This window comes from Colias philodice, chromosome 26, assembly GCF_061535455.1.
Source record: "Colias philodice isolate Cphi_HAF_F1 chromosome 26, ilColPhil1 Martin Lab GWU primary, whole genome shotgun sequence".
Classification (NCBI taxonomy): domain Eukaryota; kingdom Metazoa; phylum Arthropoda; class Insecta; order Lepidoptera; family Pieridae; genus Colias; species Colias philodice.
In genome coordinates this window covers 861,213-886,127 of record NC_143111.1, presented here as the reverse complement: position 1 = coordinate 886,127, position 24,915 = coordinate 861,213, and the positions used below count along the sequence as shown (strand labels likewise).

The window sequence follows — 24,915 nt, the reverse complement described above, 5'->3', positions numbered from 1 at the left end:
AACTAGTGCATTGGTGAGCGATGGACTAGTCGAATCGTTGAGTGTACATATAGACGGTTAATTTAACTAGTCCGTTGATTCCATGACGCCCATCCCTAATTCGCACTCGTATTGCCGGTCCTTTGACTCGCGCGCAAAAGCCGACAAAATAGGGAGCAGTGAGCAGGACGATGAGCACAACGAGTGGCATGACGAATAACGTGGCCACACTACGTCCCTGCCTACTTCCCTCGTCACTTCCCATACCACTCGTCGAGTCGTGTGGCTGGGGTATAAGAAATTAAATATCACTCAAAAATAAAACCACATCTGATAATATACCACTTTATTAAATATAAATACATAGTCTAAATAAAAATCACATTAAACCTTAACAGTAGTAACTGCCACAGTCGGCTCCACAGCATCAGGGACATGGAAGAAATACAACATGAACCCTGCTGCGAGCAAGAAATGGAATGCTAAAATCGATCCAACGAGAATTAGGAAGTATTTCGACTTTCTTAGCGCTGGGAGGAGCCAGAAAATCAATACTGCTCCAGATATAAAAGCCCCGAGGAGTACTAATAGCCATTGGAGCCAGGATACTTGAATGGTCCATAGTATTGCAACTGGGACATATATTGACAGGGAATAACCGTAGAGACAGAAGAGCGACATCATTGTTGGCGCTGAGGAACCCTGTAAAGAAATATGTTTTTATAAGATTACAAAAAATAAAATTTTATAGCATTATATGCAACTAATGAATATTTGAAATTAAACAAATTCGATCAGGTTTCGAATGCACATCTCAAACGACACACAAAGCTTTTGAATCGTAAAATTACAGAAAAATAATAATTTTCCAACAATTTTTTGGGTAAAACTATGCTTACTAGTAATACTAGTAAAATAAATGCGAAAGCATGTTTTTTAGTTACAGAAGTTTCCTTTGACCACGCGTTTTAAATCCTCTATTGCACGCCTCATAAGCGAAGCGTTGAGGTGGGTACTACTGTCACTTCGCGCAAAACATCTGATTTTTCAAACTTAAAATGTCTTTATGTATCATACATTGCACTTGTAAGATAATACATACACACACATATTAAGAAAAAACACTATTTTTAACGTTCATGATATTTTTGATGTCATTTTTGTTACTTAAACTAGTTAAAAAACAGTTTAAAAAAGTTCTGTCTTGGACGTCCGTGTGTCTGTATGTGCGGATCATTTTTCTTGTTAACACGATAGCGACCGAAATACTTTACTAATTGAGTCTTTTTTTTTCTCTTACGCTTGAGTATGCTCAGGAATAGAACCCTTTCATTTTTCAGGGTCTGATTCGATGTGGTTTAATTGTTATTAAATAAACAAAAATAATAATTAATAAATATTTATTAAAAAAAAATTATGAGGCATGCACTTTTGGATTTTCCAAATTATTTTTAAAATATAGTTTTATATATGCCATGTTTTTCCAAACACATTCATTCAATAAAACCTATTTAAAAAATCTAATTAACATTTTTTTTCACCAAAATTAAACCAAATCGTTACCTTTACATAATTTGTTAGCGATTTGTTTATATAACTTTACAGAATTTGTATACAAGATATACCTGAATCTCAATCTGATCCTGAGCATCAGGCGTCGATGTCCACTTGAGTGCGGCCCACAGAGCGAGCGGCACGAGCCACACGTAGCAGAAGATCGCCGTCGCCGCGTACGACACCAGGTGGAAGTCGTACTTCCAGTGAATGAGCTTGTTAGCGTTCTGGAGATAGCTCGCTATGTTCCCACTTACGGCTATTGTGAAGATCTGCAAGTTAATTTAATGAGACTTTAGATATTATATGTAAAAAACCAGTCAATTAAATACATTTATCTTCAAACAATAACACATATAACAACTAAAAGAAAATAATAATTAAACATAGAACAAAGAAATCAATAAGAAAATAATATTCAGATGTTCTCTGGCTGTGAAATAGTTCAGGCATAGAATATACCAAGAGTTGTTACATTGCATTACTTGCATAGAATTAAAAATAAAATGTTACTGTAGTTGTAGTTTTATTGTAATATCTTACCAGTGTTACGGAAATCCAAACTGGACCATACAGGTCGGGTTTTCCTTTGATCCTCTCATCAAAATAGTTACGAGACACCTTCTGCGGCAGGACTGAAGATACAATTCTCTCGACCACCTCAGTGGTGTGAACATCAAAGTACTTTTGATAGTATTCTATTGTCCAAAAGTTATGATTGCCTGAAACATTAAATTTACCAATTGCAGCAGTTTCTTAAAATAATAACTAAGAAGTAACAGTCAAACAGATCAAAGAACAGTATTAAATTACATTGCACAATGTATACAAATGTGTTGTGTACAGAAAATTATAATTTATGTACATATTTAAAATATGTATTCAAAAAGTTTCATACCACTTTTTGGAGTCTCTTGATCCTCGCTAACTGGCTTGGGTTCTACATAGTCATAGCTTTGTGTACTGGGGTTTGTGTATTGGTTTGTATGCACAGCCTCCACGTCGATTCGAGCACTTCTGTTGTGCTCTGGTGAATAATCTTGGAAGTTTAACAACTCCCCGGTGTTCACATTCGACATCGTGTATTTCTTTTCACTAAATATTCAGTTCATAACAAGTAAATAGAACCAATAGAACTTCTTCAGTTCTTCTAGGAAAAATGGGATCAATATTTTGTTATCAACTGTCAGTGACGCATACACTGTCATATGTCAATAATTGGAGAAATATCACAATGTGACAGCAATACATAGTGTTGGCCAAAATCGGTAAAATATTTGAAATCATTCAGGTTCACACTTAGCCAATGAAATGACAAGAACCACAGAGCAAGTAGGTAATTTTTGACAACTGACAATTTAAGTTATGTCAGTTTTTACAAATTGTCAAAAATTTGAATTGTTACACGAAAATAAATAAATTTGTAAAAGGAAAAATGTTTTTAGAAAGATCGAATTATGTTTTGAGAGGATTCAGTATATTACGAAACAATTTAAGAAATTATAATGTTGTTGCCTCTGTGTTACAAAATCCAAATGTTGGAGAAAAAGCTGAAGTTAAGGTTATATTTTGTAAATATTAAATTTATTTCTTAAAGTAAATATTTACTAAGCTCTACGATTATTTCTGCTTTCAGGGCTGGGTTAGGAGTTTACGTATCCAAAAGGAACACATTTTTGCGGACGTAAGCGACGGTTCTTGCGCCAAAAAGTTACAAATTGTAATACCTAAAAATTTAAAGACCGATGATCTAACTTACGGCAGTGCTGTGCATATCACTGGAAAACTGGACACTAGTCCTCGAGGACAGCTTGAATTACGAGCTGAACATATTAAAGTCTATGGAAAATGTGTTGTTTTAGATGGATACCCTTTCAATCCAAGAACGGCGCATCCTCCTGAATATGTACGTCAATTCTTACACTTACGATCTCGTACAAACTATATATCAGCGATGTTGAGAGTTCGTCACTCAGTCACAAAACATATACACGACTTTTTCTGTTCTAGAAATTATTTGAATGTAAACACACCAATATTAACATCAAATGACTGTGAAGGTGCTGGAGAAACATTTAAAGTGCTGCCAGATAGCGCAGATACAATTAAGGCTATGATGCAAGAAGGCAGGACCCCAGATACTGTTTATTTTGGTACAAAGTCATTCCTCACTGTATCAGGGCAGTTACATTTAGAAGCTGTATGTCGAGGCATGGGAAATGTTTATACATTAGGTCCTACATTCAGAGCTGAAAACTCTAGATCAAGATTGCATTTATCTGAATTTTATATGCTTGAAGCTGAGTTGGCTTTTTGTGAAACCATAGAAGAGTTACAGGCAGTTATAGAAAGTCTAATGAAGTATATATTTACAGAAATTAGAAATACAAATGAAGATGATTTACATTTAATTGATAAGAATAATATGAGTCCAAAATGGCTGAATGAACAATTTATTACACTAAGTTATGATGAAGCAAAAAGTATTTTAGACAAAAAAGGTTTGACTTCTAATGAAGAGGGAATAAATAAAGAACAAGAGTTGGCTTTAGTAGAGCATTGTAATGGTATTCCAGTGTTTGTTGTGAGATGGCCAAAAGATTTAAAATCATTTTATATGAAGGAATTGGAATCTGACAATAGCAAGGTAATAACTTTTAAGTATTTGTAAACTACCCAATGATTGCACTGCAAATTATCAAAGGTTAACTACTCATTTTAAAATGTTTTATTTATATTTAAAACTCAATTCTTTGTTACAGGTGGAGGCATTAGATCTCCTCGGGCCAATCACAGGTGAAATAGCAGGAGGAAGTTTAAGAGAAGATAATTATGAGAAACTGCAATCAAAACTGCCATCAGAAGCATTGAATTGGTATTTAGAACTACGAAAATTTGGCAATATCCCCACTGGCGGCTTTGGTCTAGGAATAGAGAGGCTGTTACAAGTTTTATGTGGTATACAAAATATAAAGGATACACTACCATTCCCTAGGTGGCCACATAATTGTAGTATGTAGTTAGACATGTAAATAGATGTACATAATATGTTGAAAATAAATTATTATGAGTTTGTACTTGTTTTATTGAATCCCCTCTGAATCCTATTATAGATGCTATGAGTTTTTTTTATTTAAATAGATGTATGTTTGTTGAAAATAAATTATTATGAGTTTATACTTGTTTTATTGAATCCCCTCTGAATCCTATTATAGATGTTGAGTTTTTTAATTTCTTTACAAAACTGATATTTAAAAATTAATCTCTGATGATATTTGTAGTTATTTACCTCCAAACATATCCATCCAATTTTGTTACCCATAGAGTAAAATAATATTATATCGGGTAATTTTACCAAAAGTCGCCTTAAATAATAGTTAAATTATGTAGGTAAAACATTTTTAGTGTGTTTTATCAAAGAGTAGTGTATAGTTTGCATAATTGTGAGAGGAATGAAAATAAAACAACAATAGTATTAAATAATGGTTTTATTTTAGTAAAACAAAATCATACAGTATAATGAAAAAAACGGGTTGTAAGCAAAACACAAGGCTCTTTAAATATTTTATTTTGAGGATTTTACTTTAAATTCATTGATTTTGATGTAAGTCAAAATAAAATTAACCTAGAGATTCCTTCAAAAATCAAATTGTGCTAGACCAAACACCAAATTAACCCTACATACACGAACAAATTATATACAAACATAACATCTTACAAAACCATCAACTTCAGTGTACCTTATAGTTTAATATCACATTTTTATGAAGTGGCTTTATCAATTTTATTAACAACTAATTATTAGAATGGAAAATCAATTATCTACAGAACAGCGTAGAAGATAGTAAATATAAAGAAATAAACAGAAAAGATACTGAAAAAAAAATCAAAACAAAATCCTAAATATACATAAAGTACATTATAACTATGTAGTTTTTTTTTTACAATTTATTCATTTGGCAGTGTACATTCCTACCGTATTGAAGCAATTTATTTTTATAAAAAATCATAGCAACACTTAATTTATCAGTTATTTAAATCTACCTTAACAATAAAGTTACATAATATGTACAAAATACCTATTATATTGTGATCATTTTTTTTGTGTTTATGTGATTAGTGGTTACTATTCAAGTATACAAAGATATATAACAGAAAAAACGTATTCTTTTAATAATTACAGATACAATTCTCACTTTTTTATTTCTCTTATTGGATCTTTTTCTGCTTGATAGACAAGCGAAATCCGACACTACCTCACTTATTTTAGAGTTCATTTTATGAATTCAATCGTAATTAAAACAGCATCTAGTAATCAGTCATATACAAAACGAAAACAATGACAATTCATTGATTTTTAATAAATCAACTCCCAAAATACCGATAGTTCATCAGAATACAGTATTTAATTCACAATAACAATCGTGACAACAATAACATCCTTGTATTTCCCAAAGCGCACACTTAACAATCACATAATAGAACATAATCCAGAAAGTTCATTTCCCTTTTGCACTGGCGGCTGCCTTTTCAACTGAACTCCTTCCAACTTGGATTTCAATTTAAACTCAAGTTCTGGTTCTTCACCAGGTGGTAAAGGCTCATCATCAGCGCTAATGTCTTCGAGCATTTTATCATCTTGCGGGTTGATAAATGCTGGCACTTTGTTGATGTTGATGCGAATGCCTCCAAACGGCAGGCTTGGGGCTGGAGTAGCGTCTTCTAATTGGACGTTGCCATCAATCGATGATGTGACAGTGATCTGTGTTGTTTCAATCACGGGTGCCACTATTGATTCCACTTCTGCTGTTATTACTGGTTCATCATCTGTAAAAGAAAGATATTGAATTTATATTTTTGGTTTTATGGCATTTAAATGCTTTATAAATATAAATTTATAAAGAATAGAAAAAATTCGATCACGAGGCGGGACACGAACCCGCGGTGTGTCCCTTCAGACACATAAAAACTGAAAGAATAGAATAAATTCGATTGCTCTGGCGGGTCACGAGTGGCTGAGTTGGTCAGGCATCCGCGCCGGAATGGCGCGAAAGGATGCGGGTTCGAGTCCCGCCTCGTGATCGAATTTTTTCTATTCTTTATAAATTTATAAGAAATATATTTTTATTTAAAAGATTAGCACTAGTTATCAACAAAGTACCTTGTTCTTAAAAAATATGTTTTAAAAAAGAAAGGAATAATCTTCTTCAAACGGCAACTTATAGCGAATCAGACACAGGTTAAACAAGATCCATACATTCAAAATTTATTTGTTGAATTGCAGTAACAGAGAGTTCAAATTTATTATACTTTGAGCAATAAATACTTAACAACTAAGTTCTTATCCTATATCTATCTAGACTACCAAGAAGTTATATGGACTCAAATTATAATTTATCCATCACATTAACCCTAGAAAGATAGTCTGCGTCAAAATGACTCGCGTTTTCGAAATATAGTTGTATCTTTTTAAATGTCGCGAATCCATAACTGTACGTTTAGGACATTTCATAAGTTACTGAGAGCTACCCTATGGTATACGTGGCAATAAAGTTAATGTAACCGATTTTGAAATATAACGACTACGTGAGTCAAAATTACGCATAATTATCTTTCCCGTACTACTCAATTTCAAATTATCTTTCTGGGGTTAAAAAATCCAAATAATCACCTGGATCAACGGGCTCCTGCTTAATTTTGACCTTGGCAAAGTCGATAGCAGCGAGCTCGTCCCGTTTGGTCCTCTCTGCTTGCGTCTCATCATCGGTGTCTCCTTCATCCTCCACGATCACCTGTTCCACCGGCTCTGCTTTGAGCACCACGTCGTCTTCATCACCGTCGTCTGCTTCGTCAATCTGGTGGGAAATATAACAAAATTATTATACTTATACACAAACTAGCTTTCCACCCACGGCATCGCGGTGCGCATTCAGTCAAAGAAAAACCCGCAGAGTTCCCGTTCCCGTAGGATTTCCGGGATAAAACCTATCCTATGTCCTTTCTCGGGTATCAAAATATCTCTATATCAAATTTCATGCAAATTGGTTCAGTAGTTAAGGCGTGATTGAGTAACAGACAGACAGACAGAGTTACTTTCACATTTATAATATTAAGTATGGATAAATCATGAAAATGCATGTTCTGCATTCCACACATAGTCGCAACAAAATTGTTAAATGTATTATTCAAACGAAATAATCACACTATTAATTATTAAAAGGAACAGAACAAATAACACAAAACAAATTTAACACACCTTCAAATTCCAAAAACCTCTTTCTCAAAACTTAACGCGGAATATATAAAACAGCATATTATTAAATACAAGGCTTTTCAAAGAATCAAAATTTAAAACGGAAACATCATCATAATGTCAAAATAAGTCCTAATGATAAATCCTACAAAAACTCAATGGTCTAAGATCCGAATATAAGTCGAAATGCAACGGCGTGATAATAGAATGAGACCAATTTTATAATAAACTAGCGGTCCGCCCCGGCTTCGCCCGTGGTACATAATATTTACGTTTTCTCTACATAAGAACCATCCTCGTACTTCAAGGAATATAATAAAAAAAGAATTATCGAAATCGGTTCAGCCGTTCTCGAGTTATGCGCTTACCAACTCATTTTGCGATTCATTTTTATATATAAGATTAAGTGTATTAAAAAATTTATGAAAAATGGGTTGACTGGGAAAATCCTGGACAGGACATTTTTAATGAATTAAAAAAAAATTTCGACTTATATTCCGATCTTAGACCACAAATAAATAGATCATGTTAGTATGTTTTTGAATGAATAAATAAATGTTCAAAACTCTCCATACCTCAACAGGCTCCGACTCCACATCATTATCTGGCTCGACCACCTCTACAACCGATTCATTGTCCGACTCATCAGCTTCCACGTCCCTGATCTCGATCGCTTCTTCGTCTTTACTCTCCTCTGCAATGTCCACTGTGGCTTCTTCCTTTGGAGCATCCTTTGTGAGTGACGCCTGTAAAGGAAAATCAACATTTTATTATTGTTGCTTATTGATTGAACTGCATTTATTTATTTATAACACTTTACTATGCTAGTAATACTAATTACTTAAAACTAAAACTTAAAGCTAATCTAGCACAGAGGGCGGCCTTATCACTAAAGAGTGATCTCTTCCAGGCAACCCACTGTGTGAAGTAATAAAGGAGGAGAAATAAAGGTGCATTTACTGCATTTTATAAATAAAATCATCCTTAAACAACGTACCACGCAAACAAATCACGCACCATACATTCGTAAAACCACAAACGCGCATCTTATAACCATTAAATCACGCACCCTATAATCATTAAAAACACGCACCTTATAATCACCGAAACACGCACCTTATAATCAACGTAGCACGCACCTTATAATCACGGAAACACGCACCTTACAATCAACGTGGCACGCACCTTATAATCACGGAAACACGCACCTTACAATCAACGTGGCACGCACCTTATAATCACGGAAACACGCACCTTACAATCAACGTAGCACGCACCTTATAATCACGGAAACACGCACCTTATAATCATCGAAGCACGCACCATACACACATCCATTCACTCCTTGTATATGCACTATCTACCTTTTTCAATCTTTTCATTTTCCTATATCCCAAGGTTGCCTGGAAGAAATCGCTTCAAAGCGATAAGGCCGCCAATTTGTACGGTGAAGATTCATTTTGTATGATATTGTATTTTTACATCTGTGCATTGTACAATAAAGTGTTTTTTATTTATTATTATTAACCAATTACTTGTCACGCACCTTATAATCGTCGAAGCACGCCGGGTGGTAGTTCCGGCCCTCGTGCTGCACCGAGTTGCGCAGGTGCCACTCCTCGCGGTCCTCATTATAGAACTGGTCGAAGGCATCGCCGCAGAGTGCGCAGTGCCGGCCGGCGGGGGGCCCCGCGGCCACGCTCGGGGCTTCGCCCGCCTCGAGGACCTCTTCGGAGGCTTCTTCCTCCGCGCCGCCCGTTTCGAACCAACTCTTTTCTGTGAATTTGAGGTTAGCATTAAATACGTTTTTATACTATTTAAATGAGATAGCGTCATCAAATGTTTGTGATTGTAGATAGATAGAAAAAAAAAATACTAAATTATTAGATTTTTGATTAGTCCCAATTATAAAGCTTGATTTTTATGTCTATGTATAAAGTAATTTTAGAAAATGTTCACTTTTGTTAACCGTAAATCAAAGTTGTACTGTATCTTTCAATACTACAAACTTTTAAAATAAAACAATTTCGTTTTTATTTGTAAACTAGCGACCCGCCCCGGCTTCGCACGGGTGCAATGCTGATACTAAATACACTACTGAAAAACTTTTAACGTTGTATATAAAAACATAGCGGCCCGGCCGGCCGGTACCGCCGCAAACGGTACGTCCCGCAATTTTTAAATCTGTAATATCTTCGAAAATATTCACTTAAATCATACGGTGTAAAGGGCCATATAGATCTATATTAAATGAACAATGTATTCAAGGTATTTTATTCGTTAAGGATTAATACTGTATTGGTTAAAATCGCTTCGAAAATTAGCCATTATTTGTCGTAAAAAGTAAATGACAAAAAAAAGTTATTGTGGGTTATCCATAAGAGATAGACATATGCCATCGCGGACTTTTCTGTAGACCTTTTCAATGTGTACAATACTTAGTACATTATTTTGATAAAACTCGTAGGGTTCAGCCTGCGTTTGCAATGTAAGCGGAAGAAATGTAAATATTTACATCACATTAGAAACCTCAAAAATAACAGTACTTCTCCACTATTTAATGGATGTTATTATACATATAAACCTTCCTCTTGAATCACTCTATCTATTAAAAAAGACCGCATCAAAATCCGTTGCGTAGTTTCAAAGATCTAAGCGTACAAAGGGACATAGGGACATAGGGAAATAGGGACAGAGAATGCGACTTTGTTTTATACTATGTAGTGACAAATAAACAGAACAAAATTTAAAATCAATTTAAAAAAATTGGTTCTTTGTAAAGTAGGTTTACGATCGAGATGTTTACGTGATAACGTCTTATTGGTGGCAGCGCTCGAGATGAGACGGGAGATCGGTCCGTCTCTCGTTATACCTGCGATCGCGCTCGTGAGGTTTTGGTGTGACACAAGTTTCTGAACATGTCACCCGACTAAAACGATTTTAAAAACGTTATCACGTTAAAACACTACAAATCTCACCTCGCTCCTCCAAATCTTCGATCTCCTCATACTGCACCCAGTCAGACAGATCATAGTGCCAATGCCTGCTATGTGCCCTCCTCGCAGAGTCCCTTTCACGTCTATTCTGTCGGAAATGCCAGTCGAGGTGCTGGGAGTATCGCACCGTGTGTTCGGGGGGAAACCGGGCCCCGCAGCCACTGCATTGCATGCCGCCGTAGAGCTTCGCTACTATGGCTGGTTGTTTACTGAAATAATGTTTGAGAATAAAATGCTTGAAAAGATTGATTTTCTAAAAGGAGGCCTGAAATCTATATGAATTTATTCTGGTAATACAATAAAATAATTTTATCAGATCATACCTACCACTAAATCTCTATAAGAAGAATTAAAATGATTCAAAAGTTAAAAACAAAAGAGTATGATAATATAATATCGAAGATATAAAATATTCGATATCAGACATAATACAATGTTTAGCCAAACAATCAAAAGTACAAATAAAAACAATTGTTTATAAACAGAGGCGGCTCGCCCTAAGGAGCGCTGGTGCAGTGAACTCCCATAAATAATTATAATAAAATCATACTCCTTAATTTCATTATTAATACTTATTAATTATTACTATTTAAAATCAATCGTAATCGTTAAAAAAACTACTGTCAATACCAATGAATATATCAATCATTCCATCATTCCATATACCTGAATAATACTGTATTATACAGTAACGCGCGAAGCGGAGCGCTCACGATTGCGCTCCAATGAAAACATATTTAGTACATTTCCTAATACGAAATCCAATAGGAGTGAAAGAGAAGGTTTGCCAGTGCCCTGCGCGCGTGAAACAGAAGATTTTCTATGGAAAAATAGCAAAATTCGGAGCGCCGCTCCCGCAAACGTTGCCGGTTCGTTTTTACTTTTTACCGCCGCGCCTGGGCGCCCGTACACAGGACAGCGATAGCGCGCGACGTTGCCACTCTCTATTATAAACAAACACTCGACTCTCGAGTCAACTTCAATGCACGCGCGCGAATGCAAATTCGGGAATTTTCTAATTAAAATCATAAGATACGTGTTGAAATAGTCTGTAGTTATCAGTATTACTTGTGAGTGTGAAAATGAACAATTATAATGTGGCGTTCATTAAAAGGTGTGTTAAAACGTTACAAATTCGGCTTGAATTGAAAGCTAAGGGACTGCCACGGCCTGAACTTGACCTTACGCAAAAATGTACGACAAAAACGATAACATAATATAGGTACGCGTGTGTTTAAATCCGAACAATATTATGTGAAAACACCGTGATTGTGTGGTTGTGATGAAAGCAACAACAGACATTTACGAATGTCTTGTCGCTTTAAGTTATAGATATTTTTGCACACCAAAAAGAAAGACGTATGTTTTTCCTTTATAAGTAATTTTTTTTATATAAATGTACTGCTTTACACCATGTATTTTCATGGTTTTATTTCAAGTGAACACCCATAAAATTTTGTCACGAGCCGCCTCTGTTTATAAACATTATTTTCTCAAAAAGTTGTTTTTCGTATATAAGCATTAATAGACAAAAATATACTCACACTCGCAACGTCTCCGGCTTCAACAGATCCACCTTATGCACAACACTCTTGTCTTCTTTCTGCTTCTGCTTAACGTCTTCCTTAACATCTTTCACCTCAGGCTTTTGCTCATTGATCACAGACACGATACCAGAAGCAACAAGCTTCGCGAATAAATCGTTTACATTGATATTGCCCAATACTGGCATGGGATTGGGTTTTTCTTCAGCGGGCGTTTCTAAGCCGGGTATTTTGTCCGGTTTCACGAATAATGGTTCAGCCGAACTGTACTCTGAGCTCGCGGCCGGCGCCATGCTGGTTGGCATCAAGCTTGCTAGCATGTCGAGACCTAGAAAAAATGGACGTCAGATTATAACAAAGTTTTATCGGTTTTACTGAGGAATAAAAAAAATCTAATTTTCGGGAAACTATTTTTTTTTATTAAGTAAATATAATAATTCTCACGAGGAACGGCATCATTAATGATTGATTAAATCAAATTAATCTGATATATGTATTAATTTGTAGAGTTAAATGGATATAGAAATATTCAATTAATAGCTTACCTTTATTTTCATTATCAGGGCTAGGCGACTTCTGAGGCCTATCCTGTGGCTGTAAATCAGTTTCCATCGACACTTCATTATTTTCCACAATTGCTTTTGGCACTGAAGAAACTTTACCCTCCATATTTGCAATCTCTACTTGTCCTGGCTTAATGTATTTAGGCAAAGCAGAGAACCTAACAAAGTATTTCTCTCCATTAATCAGTATGGGCTTAGGAAGATCTCCAAACTCAACTTTGAAAGGTTGCTCATTGATAAGTACCGTCTGCAACGCGTCTACGAAACGTATCGTAAAGTATTGTCCATTCACTTGGAACTTTTGTACTTTGGCATCTAAATAAACAGGACACACGGTTGTTGCGTTTACAATAAGATTTATTTTACCAGCTACGAGATCGGTTCTCTTCGCTTTACCTATATCTACTTGGGGGAGAGGTCCTTCTAAATGTACTAGATGCGGTTTTCCATCAATTATGACACCAACTGGCTGACCGCCAAAGAAACATTCGTACCATCTTCCATTTATGTACAACTCCCTTGTGGGAGCGCCAAATCTGATATCAAATACTTGTTCATCAATTTCCACTTGTTTGTAGCCTTCCGTAAATGATAGAACTACAGAATCTTTATTATCAAATGTGACGCGTCGACAGCCCGGTAAGAATTTGATCTCGCGTGGATCGTCCCAGTCGAGCATAATCACTGCCGTCTCACCGTAGAACCTTATTTCTCTAGGAATACCATCAATTTGAATAGTTTTAACTGGATCTTGATCTATGTACTCGATAATTCTATAATCAGTCTGTGGGATTTCATAACCAGGCAGACCAAGGGGCGGTGGGGTCGACGATCTCTCGTAAGGTGTGAGAGGGGATTCCCCTTGGCACATGCCGAGTTTTGGTGCAGGAAGTGGAGGAGGCATCGGCATGCGAGGATCAAAAGGCGGTCGCTGCATCCTCTTATCGAATTTACCGCGGAAGAACGGAGGAATTGGTCCTCTGAACCTTCTAGGTCCGAACTCATCCATTCGCGGTCGCGGACCTCTCCACATGGGAAACGGTCCCATATTAGGATACATCGGCATCATTGGAGGCATCGGAAGTAATGTTTTTCTCTCGCCGTCTATTTCCTCGTGGTGGTTGTTAACTCTCATATCGGAATCTTGGTTATGCATATTATTTTCTGGCGCCGAGTCGGCATAAGCGGATGGCGTGATTCTCTCATCGATATCTCCAAACCTATTCCGCTCCGAGGGAGACGATTTAGGAGACGGAACTTTAAGGTTTTCTTCTTGAATATGCGCCTTTAATTTACGTTTAGATATTTCAAGCGATTCACGTTGTTTTGCCTCCTTCAACTTTAACTTCTCATTAAGTTGCAACACTTGATACATTAATGTATTATATTGATTTTTGTCGAGCTGACCATCATTATATTGTTCTTTTGCTTGACTCATGATTATCGAAATAGTCTTTTTGTGATCTTCTGCATCGAAATCATCGCCACTTTCCGCTCTAGCTTCATTTTCGTCAGTACTGATTGTACGACGTCTTTCTTTTTCAATACCTAAAACAAATACAAATTATAATCATAATGTTTGAAAAAAATTGTAAGCATATCACTTATTTAATGACATTAAATATACATACTGGGAGATTTGGTAAATAGGAGCGGTCTTCCTAATCGATCCTTGCTCCTAGTTGCCTCGGCTAGCTTAGCTCTGACTAGATCTAACTGTGACGGTGTCTTTTTAATAGATTCCTTCTCTTTAACTTCATTCCAATCCTTTTTAGGAGAACCAACAGGAGTAGATTCTTTATAATCATCGTCTTCATCCATTTTGTCATTTGGCACATTATTTACTACAGGGGCTGGTTGGGGACCGTTTAATTCTTCTACTTGAGGTAGTTGTCGTAAATCTACGTCTTCATTACCAAACAAGCTGAAATTAATAATAATATAATTTAATTCATACCAGAAACATATTTCAATACTACTTGACTTTGCCTCTTATAACTGAAAAAATATTAAAGTCACTACATAAATATAAAAGGAATCATGATACTTACATATCAAACCTATCAAGCTTATTTTTCTTTACTTTGCCCTCTAGCGTTTCAGTAGACGGTCGTTTCTGACCGATAGGCGCCGCCTGTTCTGCTATAACGGGATGCAAAACACGCAAGTCTACATCCTTATTTTCCAGAATAACCTCCGGTAAATCTGAAAACACGTCTATATTTAATGCAGTTAATTTCAAGGCGGAATGTACTCCAACGTTTACCTTCATACCAGATCCAAGTTCGCAGAAGCAAGATGAATACCAGTGCTTCGTTCAATTTTAATTATTATCAATAATGTCGGTCCAGTGAGCTGACTTTTGGTCATAAATAAACTAAGTGTATGAACTAAATAATATATAACAGTCTTTTTATTCATTGAAATCATAATCACATGAGATTACAGTGAAAATTATAATAATGATTTTCATATAAAAGAAAAGTTGAATAAATATCACACAATACAAATCAAATTGTTCAATAATGTTGAAATGATTCCAGAAAAATGTACACCACATTTCTACACTTAGTTAATGCTATCTAATTAGTATAAAATTCTTGACTGTAATTTTTTCCCTAATTATAAATACTTACAGTAGTGTAGCCTGATCGATATTTTCAGGTAAAAATAAAGGATAAAAAATACATAAGTTTTCAATAAAGACAATTTAGTGTGTTATTAGGATGAGAAATTCCGAATTTGGGAGTAATAAAGAGGTTTTATCTTATCATAATATTGTACTAAATATAAATTTAATTTTAGATCTCGTGAGTTGGTTTCGAAATTGTATAAAGCCATCGTATTTATTATGGCTATGTTTAGAATTGTTCTATCTTTATAAACGCAACACTAGTCTAAAAAAATGGATGTTTTCAAAATCAATGTACAATCAATTAAACGGGTTATTGAATGTATCAAATATATATAACTTAAAAAAATAATTAAAAAGATAGTTTATGTTTTAGACCACAGAATTTCTGAATAAAATTAATTAACTTATACTAACAGAGTTTATAGACATCTGATTTTTTCAACGGATTTCAGACAGACAGTAAACTGATATCCTTGTATACATTTTTTTTCTGGATGGATGTTAGCTTGGACTGCCGTAAATGTGCTTGTTTTAAACTTATATCGAGGAAAATAATCTCTTGTTGGCTTACTATTTGTACAAGGTCTAACAAAAAGAAACAGAAACACATAAAAGGTCAATGTGGGTGCATCCTTCATTATTGGTAAACGAAAAAGATGGTCCATTTCATACTCTTTTGCCGAAGTATCTCCTTCTTTAGCCGATTTTGATTATTTTCCGAAGAAAACTGGCAGTACGTTCCGAGAGTGTCAACACGCACTAACTGGCGTGGATGACCGATCTTTTTTACGCCGGACCGATGTCCGGTGCATGTTAACACAGCCATTCGCTACCATTATAAACCACTTCGAATCCACTTAAAATCCGATGTCCGATGTTTGATCCAATGAAAAAGGCGGACGAAGGACGTTTACAAATGCTCTAAAAGCCAAAGTTATCCTATTTAGATGAACACTTACTTGAGCACGCCCATTAATTGAAATCGAAAATATTATACTGTTCAAGTCTTATCTACAATCAGTTCTTTGGTTCGTTCCTTTAATGTTGAATAGATGTTTATAAACTTTTAAAAGTAAATGTATGTTTTTAAGCGTGAAAAAAGATACAAAAATCGTCATGTAAATGAATTAGTTTAACAGTGATATTCAAATTAAAATGTAGTAATGGGTTAATATGTAAATTAACTTTAAATTCGATGTAATTGAAAAATTTGAAAATTCTGAAGATATTTGCAGCTATCATCACTTACATTACCAATAAACACACAGCAGATTGCAGTAGATTAGGAAATCCTCCATTGTAATTCCCGTCGTTGTTATGATTTTAATTGTTATTCATATTTATTTCACTTTGCTTGAAAACGACTACTTGTGTAGTGGGTTGTCTTCAATGGTTTGTTGTGTTTATTCTCCAAGAAACATCATTATTGAAGATGTATCGTTAAAAACAAAAATGTGTAATGATTTTTCAACTTTATCATTTTTGAAAGGAATAAAACGCGTTTGCGCGTAAAACTTGGATATATGTGTTTTCAGTGTAAATGTTGTGTCAGCTCACTGGGTGTTTTTGTAAGGTGAAGTGATTATGTAAAATTTATATACTTTTTATATTATTGGGGTATTTAAGGTAAAGTTAATTTTTTTTTTCACTTGGAGTTGATGACCTTAAAAATAAAGGGTAGAGAATCCTACACATGTCAATATGAATACTCATAGACTTGAAAAATGTTTTATTTCCACACAGTGCTGGCTTACAACCTAATATCACAGTTCGACTAGAATTCGTCTTTTAATCTAACCTCGCATTCTAAAGAGGGAAATCTTACTTGTAGATTCTTCTGGAACTTTCTTCTCGGGGACTTTTTCCTCGGGCCTTTCGGGACTTTCGGATTTCTCTTTATTCCGTCGCATGTAGCGCTCCTTATGGTAATTTTTGAGCTCTTTGAAAGCGACAACCTCCGGTTCCGCCGGTTTCTCGTCGACTTCCATTCTCTCTTTGAGTTTTAATTTCTTATCTTTATTCTTCGGTTTCTTTTCCGGCGAGCTCGAGCTGCTGTCCTTCGAGCTGTCTCGACTCTCCTTTCGCTTCTTTTTCTCGCGCGACCCGTCCTTCTTTCTTTTAATCGGCGTCGGTGGATCCGTTTTAGGTTCGGTTCTACTAATTTTCGGTATCGGGGGCAGTTTGTTGATTTTCTTCGGGTCGGACACGTGTTCGAGGTACGCTTCGACCGGTTTGTCTTTGTGTTCCTTCTCAATTTTTTTGGGTCGGCGTTCCCTCCTTTCGAGGCGAGGGTCTCGGCGGCGGGGTTCCCGTATGTCATTGGGTACATCGATGGTGATGACGTTCTTGCGTTTGGTGACACGCTCGAGCGGCTTGATGTCGAACACGTTGGGCGCGATGGGGGGCGGCGCGGGGGCGTGGGGCGCGAGGGCGTGGGGTGCGAGGGCGAGGGGCGCGGGGGCGACGGGCACCGGGGCGGGCGGGGGCGCGGGGCGGCGCGCGAGGCGCGGGTCGCGGCGTGCGGCGGCCAGCGCTCCGCTCACGGGCGCGATACGACCCGCCCCGCTCGTTTTGTTCACGGGCTGCGGAACATAACTTATATTGAAACACTAATTTCGAAGAATACATTTCAGACAACTTTATTCATCTGTGTAGGGTGCTTTAATCTGTAATATTTATAATTTAAGTGTGCATAACATGTCTTTCAAAATATGTTTGTTTTACAAAAGTATATTCTGTTGTATAATTAATATAGCAAAAATTACAATGTTATAAAAAGTAAACAATGCAAGGTCGAAAGTCAACACTTAGAAAACAAATAATAGTATAATTAACCACATTAGTAACTATCTTTTAATTTTATATTTATTAAGAATCACAATAACCAGTTTTTATTTGATGTAGTAAAAATTTAAATTTAAATATAGAAGTGGTTCAGCTTAGGATATAAACTAAAAAACTAACCATGCAAAGTAAGACAATTAAAAAATCCAGCAAATTTTTGAAATTGCTGTGACTAACTTAAACTTTAAAATAATATCTTACGACATCGAGAAACCATCTTAATTAGTTTATGGTCTGATTAACAAGAAACAGCTCAAGATAAAATTTAAAGATCTGTTATGTACCAAGTGTTTTTAATAACTCAGGCCCCGGAATCACAGACACAATAGAAAATCCATTGTGTCGTGGACCGATCGGGCCATTCGGGGCTCAATGGGTTAATAAAACTTACCGGCCCCAATCTCTGTTTGACGGACACGGCAGGTGCGAGCTCCATGGGCGGAGCGACCACCGGGTTCACCATCGCCACCGGCATCGCGCTTGCCACCGGACACAACTGTAGACAATACATAATTGATTCAATAAATAGATAATCTATATATACAAAACTCAAAGGTAACTGATATAGTGATCTATCAACGCACAGCCCAAACCACTGGACATATCGGGCTGAAATTTGGCATGCAGGTAGATGTGCTAACATAGGCGTCCCCTAAGAAAGGATTTTAGAGAATTCATCCCCAAGGGGATCAAATAGGGGATGAAAGTTTGTACCATGAAAATTTATCTTTTCCACGCAGGCGAAGCTGCGGGCAACAGCTAGTTTATAAAAAAAAAAACACTTCTAACACAGAACCTAAAACTTAATACCTACATAATGTAAACTTTGAAAAGTGTTTATAAACATTTACACATGTTTATAGACTTTTTCATAACATGTTTAAAAACTTAACACATGTGGATCGTCGCTCCGGATAAGAATCAACAAGAAACTCGACAGTTTTGATTATGTCAATATAAACAACTAACCAACAAAAACGCGTTAAAAATTAAAATGTACTATACATATTTTCTAAAAAAAAAATGTCTTTACCCTATATTGTAGTCATATCCTTTGTATTACGACCATAATAATAATCATCATGCACTTTCTTCATGATAATACATAATTCTTGTATAAAAATAGGTTAACGAGGAGCGAAGCGACGAGTTTCGTAAGATTTTTGTTCTAAAATACCGCACGAGCCGAGCGAGTGCCAGAATCGAATTTAGGGCAATTCCCATTGAAACATAAACTAATATAGATCCAAAAAGAACTTAAGATAATTTTAATTTTAATGTCAACTTTTTGTAATAATGGCATTTACTTATAACTAGTTTTAACTAATGAATAGGTGCTTTAATGAAAATCGTGTTTAAACTGTAACTTAGTATATTATGTTATATTAATAACATCTAAATTTATTAAAATTTTTGAGGAAACCAGAAGAATTTATACATCTTTTTCTACTAGCAAGATAACCATCATCATCTTAGGAATATGTTATCAGTTTACATCATTATGTAGATTTTATTTGTCTAGCTGGTTCAATGTAGGGTCGAATACAGTCTAATTAAAATTAAGGATGAGTGTCTCTGATTGATTGAGTATTCATTGTATATTGTTTTGTTATTTCATTACATTATTCATTGTATAATGTAATGAAATAACAAAACAATATACATTTTACTACATGTATAAATTATTATGTGCAAACATAATAATTTATACATGTAGTAAAATGTATAAACAATTTATGGATGCTGATAAACATATAATGTAATGAATATGAGCAGTTTGTGTTAGGGAAAATTATAAATAGATTCAAAAATTTGCTGATAATCTCTTGAGGAAATGTTTATTAACAATTTTCTCATACATCCTACAGTATGTTAGTTAAAAGTATTAACTAATACAATTGTATTATGCGAAACTAGTATAACTTTGTATAAACTATAACCTATTATCCAAATAATAATCAAAATATTTTTCTATTGTAATTAAAAAAAAAATAAAAATCGTTTATTTAGTACTAAGTAATACATAACACAATACAATTTGAACTCGACGATCGCCTCAACTAGGTATAAACCTGTGCTAGAGGCGACCGACGCCTTCCACACAAGACATAGCCAGTATAGTACTGCACAAAAAAAAAAAAAAAAAAATGAATAAGTAACTAAATTAATAAATATTATAAATTACAAAATACTTATAGAAACAAAGGCCGGAATTAGAAACAAGGTACGTATTAAATAAAATATCAGGCATGCAACGTGTGTATGAGTATGGGATTGTGAGCGTGGCGGTGTGTGTGTGTGTGTGTGTGTGTGTGTGTGTGTGTGTGTGTGTGTGTCAGGGTGCGTATGTACGAATATGTGTATATAAATTTGATATGCGGTTATTCTAAAATGCAAGGCTTTAAGCTTTCAGAAGATCCTCAGTCTCTGCGTAAGTTAAGGTAAGTAACAAGTTTCTTAGTTTATTCTTCAGATCAGGTAATGTTAAATTACGAGTGTTTAAAACTTTATTGATTTTGTTGTAGAGAAAAGGACCCAAGTAACCGTGAAAACGTTTTGCAGCTGCGGTGTGTACAAACGGTATGTTAAAAACTCTGTCCCTACGCCTTTTTACAGTCTTCAGATCAATATATTCTTCTTCTTCAGATAAATTGAAAAGAGGTAAAATTTTTAACTTTATGTTTGTAGGAGATCTTTGAATGATCTTTACTTTAACAATAATTAAAATTCGTCCACTCACAGAAAGCTACATGTTTAAAAGTGGCATAGGCTAGGATAAATTATATGGGGAAGGAACGGATATCTTTAATACAGGTTACCTACTTGGTAACTTGGCAAAGATGCCAGTCTCGAACCGTTAATTGAGATATACCTATCATGATACAGTTACCACCTAAATGTATTTAACTCTAAGGTTAGGTTAAGTTTGATTGAATAAACGAATTTGAATTTGAATAGGCTCTATTTTATTCCAGTTTAAACTGGACAAGCCAGAGCAACTGTTTTACAGAGATTAGAGTTTAGACACACAGAAATCAGATGAAACCATCCAACATAGCAGTAGGATCACTTACATCTAGGTACTAAACTGTACAAAATACACTCCTGATAAGTCACTAACCTTTTTAGCAGTCTTTAGCACACTTCACTTACATCTACTAATCTGTACAAAATACCTGATAAGCCACTAACCTTTTTAGCAGTCTTTTCAGCCATCTGGAGCTGTCGCCTGGTCTGCTCCAGCTCCATTTCCACCTTCTTCCGCTGCAGCATCAGCAGTTCTTGTTCCTTCTTGGCGAGGATCGAGCGCATGTGTTCCTCCTCCTCGGTTAATGTGGACGAGCTTGGCGCTGGTGTGGTCTGCGGATAAATTATCTATTAAATATGTGACTGGGTTGCAACTATCATAAAATTGACTTTCTGAATAGATTTAGTAAGAGATTTAGTTCGTAAATAACTAGTGAACTTGTATTTTCAATCTATGGAAACATTGCTTAATTATTACATTACAATTTCTGAATATTGTTAATTGCTTGTTTGAACTGTTGTGTGTTAAAAATCATTACAGAAAGTGTAAAAGAAATATAATTAGATTTGTGCAAACCAATTTAAAAATGTTATATAATATAGTAAAGTACATTACTAGATACATTTATAGCAGTTATATTAGATAAGCTGTAACTAAATAATTACTTTAAAGTGATAAAATTATGCATAGATGTATACATATGTAACAGCAATAAAAGTGCACAAGAGAAATTAGCTGTTTTCTAACTAACAATGAAATTATGCAACAATTTTGGTAAAAATTAAAAGGGGATTGAAATCCAATAAGAACTGCTGAATGCATAGCGCACGGGAATGATACACGAAAATTACATCAAACATAATCAACTAAAAAAACACCTTTTTCAGAAAATTTGGATTTACATGGATGTTTGACTGGTGAGGTTGTGCCTGGATTGGCCAGGCCGGGTCGATCAGGTTTACTTTCACATCCAGCTGGTACAACTTTGTGGACGGAAACACTTCATGCCATGTCTCCCGCAGCTTGAACATCTGCGACCTAATCTTCTCATCCACCTGTAATAGTGAACGCTCAAGTCATTACAAAATAGTTCAATAGAAAAATAACATTTAATTCACAGATAATGTAAACGAAACAATATTCACCTGTTTGAAAGTCTTTGTGAACATATTGACGATACTCTGCGAGAACTTCTGTGTGTATGCGCCACCAACATTCTTGATAATGGAATCAACTAAATACAGAACTGGCAGCTTGATGTCAGGGTGAACCTGTGCGGAGGAAACATACTGTCTAGTCCCAAACCCCTCATCTGAACAAGGCTTTCGCTTGTTCAGAACTCTCAATTGTAAGTTCATAAAACCCCGTAAAATAAGTGGTGTGGGTAAGAATAAGACAAGATTTTGTTTAGCAAAACCCGTTTAATTTAATCCTCAATGAAAATAAATTAGAAGTCAGTTTCAAAAACTCTTTATTTCTCAACAACATGTTGTTACAACTGGAAAAGAAATGTTAATTACATACCAATGTAGGCTCGCATTCTCTACACTAGTGATGTGCTTTATACAGGCATCCCCATTGATTTTAATCATATACCAATTAAGTGGTAACAAAATATTAAAAAAATACATAATGAATTAATCATCAAACTAAAAAAAAGAAAGCTGTTCCAGCTGTTGATCATTTTATAAAGAAATTATTTTTTTCACAGTATTTTATGGTTACTTGTTCTACTAATAGCAACTGACACGCAGGGTAATTTTATAACATAAATAGTCCAATGTCAATTATAAATAGACTTCTTAGCATTTAACCACTCAAGTGCTGAACGACCGGGAGCCGGTCGATCCACATTCAGGGGCTTGTGCGTTGCGACCGGCTCCCGGTCGATCAACAGTCGTGGGTTTTGCGTTCGCTTTATAAAACGGTCTAATAACCTTCCTCTTTCTAACTTATATGACATGTTAAGGAAAGAACAGGCTAGCTATAAATCAAGATAACAACATAACCACATGATTTAAGTGGCCCACTTTTCATGACACATTGAGTAGGTAGTTTTTTGTACAAAAAAATAAACAAGGAATGTGTAAAAAAAATGTATGGGAGGGTATGATGTTTTTATTTTCTCGTAAGAAGAGTGTAACAAAGGATCAATAAATATTAAAATCTCACTGAACAGCTGTTTTAATTTTTTATTAGCAGACAAAATGTAACAAAAATTACAAGGGTACATTTGCTTTGACTCAAGTTGTTTTTATTTATTTAAATGTTACCATGTTTTGACAAGGCATAGACTATTTTATTATCTATGAATATACATATATACTTGCAAATGTGCTATTGACAAAGGAATCTGAGATAATCGACTTTAAAAAAATATTGGACCGCCAAAAACCCCAACTGCGGCGGCACCGGGAGCCGGTTTCGCACAAGACCCGATTTCTGCAAAATGGCTCCCGCACTTGAGTGGTTATACAGCAGGTACTACACAATTAAATGTATTAGTTGGAACTTTAAATGTTTAACAAATCTTTTTTGTTTTGAGAAATAGAAATACGAATGAATGCGTTATCTAATCAATGACACAATATTGCGTAGTGAAATCTAGAGCTCAGGGGATACCTGTTTGACGACATTAAGGAGTTTGTGGTGTGAATGTCGAATTAATCACTGTTAACACAAAAAACGCAGCCAAACGTGCGTCATCATTTTGAACCACTTTCACGGAAATTAACGTGATACCGTGGTATGTCGACGCCCGCCGTACGCATTATTAAAAATATGAATTCACCTTCTCCAAATGCTTCTCCACCGTATCAACGATAACCCCTGCATGCTCGATGTTCTCTTCTGCGAGTATCGTGAGCATATTTATCAACGGCTTGCTGTTCACCGTCAAATCGGCCAAACTCGAAGCATATTCTTCTGCAATTTCCTTTTCTTTCGACATGTTGAAGATTTTCAAAAATCACCATAACAGGCACAATCCTCTGATGAACATCACTACAAAAATAAAATTTTTAAGTTGTAACGTGGCTTCACATTAAAAATGGCGTTAGTAGAAGAAACACGTAGGAAATTTAACTTACGTTATCACAGATAACGACGTGTTGATACTCAAGCTGGTAACAATTACACAATACGTAATGATTATATCACGTATGAAGAAAAGTACACATTTCACTATACATTTTAATCACGTAGAGCACTTATTTTGAACAAATTTCCTAAGATCGCTCTTTGAGTTCTATCCAAGCAAACTCTTCGTGAATTTGTGAAATCAAAATGGCGTCGCAACTCGTTTGTGATTCTGACAGCTATAGTCTATGGATGGAACAATAGGTTTATTATCTATTACAGACCTAAAAAGGTTGAAAGCACAGAACTGTTGAAAGTTAAAAAAACTTAAAATATTGTATTCATCGTATTCATACACCTTTTATAACTGAAAATAAACTACAAAGTTCAAATCGCTAGGTTTTTTTTCTGTATCTAAGGCTGTCATGTGGCTGTCATTCA

At 35.4% G+C, this 24,915-nt stretch overlaps 3 protein-coding genes across 4 annotated transcripts; 1 reads left to right on the top strand and 2 right to left on the bottom strand.

The window, feature by feature from the left end:
• Nucleotides 1-310: 310 nt before the first annotated feature.
• On the bottom strand, nucleotides 311-2,742 carry LOC149476725 (protein YIPF2). Its single transcript, XM_089711428.1, has 4 exons — nucleotides 2,432-2,742; nucleotides 2,077-2,255; nucleotides 1,605-1,805; nucleotides 311-681 (listed from the first exon to the last, which is right to left on the bottom strand). Exons 1-4 carry the CDS (start codon nucleotides 2,610-2,612, stop codon nucleotides 364-366), a joined length of 879 nt encoding a protein of 292 aa, XP_089567554.1. The 5' UTR covers nucleotides 2,613-2,742; the 3' UTR covers nucleotides 311-363.
• A 184-nt stretch (nucleotides 2,743-2,926) lies between these two features.
• On the top strand, nucleotides 2,927-4,645 carry AsnRS-m (asparagine--tRNA ligase, mitochondrial). The gene is made up of 3 exons (XM_089711497.1): nucleotides 2,927-3,094; nucleotides 3,170-4,180; nucleotides 4,296-4,645. Exons 1-3 carry the CDS (start codon nucleotides 2,969-2,971, stop codon nucleotides 4,551-4,553), a joined length of 1,395 nt encoding a protein of 464 aa, XP_089567623.1. The 5' UTR covers nucleotides 2,927-2,968; the 3' UTR covers nucleotides 4,554-4,645.
• Nucleotides 4,646-5,008: 363 nt separating this feature from the next.
• Nucleotides 5,009-24,699, bottom strand: Pcf11 (Pcf11 cleavage and polyadenylation factor subunit). 2 transcript variants are annotated; one of them, XM_089711109.1, is made up of 16 exons: nucleotides 24,486-24,699; nucleotides 24,188-24,399; nucleotides 22,542-22,667; nucleotides 22,275-22,451; nucleotides 21,561-21,728; nucleotides 18,760-18,864; nucleotides 17,350-18,106; nucleotides 14,941-15,094; nucleotides 14,521-14,813; nucleotides 12,872-14,437; nucleotides 12,327-12,654; nucleotides 10,765-10,991; nucleotides 9,333-9,562; nucleotides 8,362-8,532; nucleotides 7,205-7,388; nucleotides 5,009-6,360 (listed from the first exon to the last, which is right to left on the bottom strand). In XM_089711109.1, exons 2-16 carry the CDS (start codon nucleotides 24,344-24,346, stop codon nucleotides 6,005-6,007), a joined length of 5,001 nt encoding a protein of 1,666 aa, XP_089567235.1. In that variant the 5' UTR covers nucleotides 24,347-24,399; nucleotides 24,486-24,699; the 3' UTR covers nucleotides 5,009-6,004. The 2 variants fall into 2 exon arrangements, with proteins under 2 accessions (XP_089567235.1, XP_089567236.1); XM_089711110.1 differs by having other exon boundaries at nucleotides 22,299-22,451.
• Nucleotides 24,700-24,915: the final 216 nt, after the last annotated feature.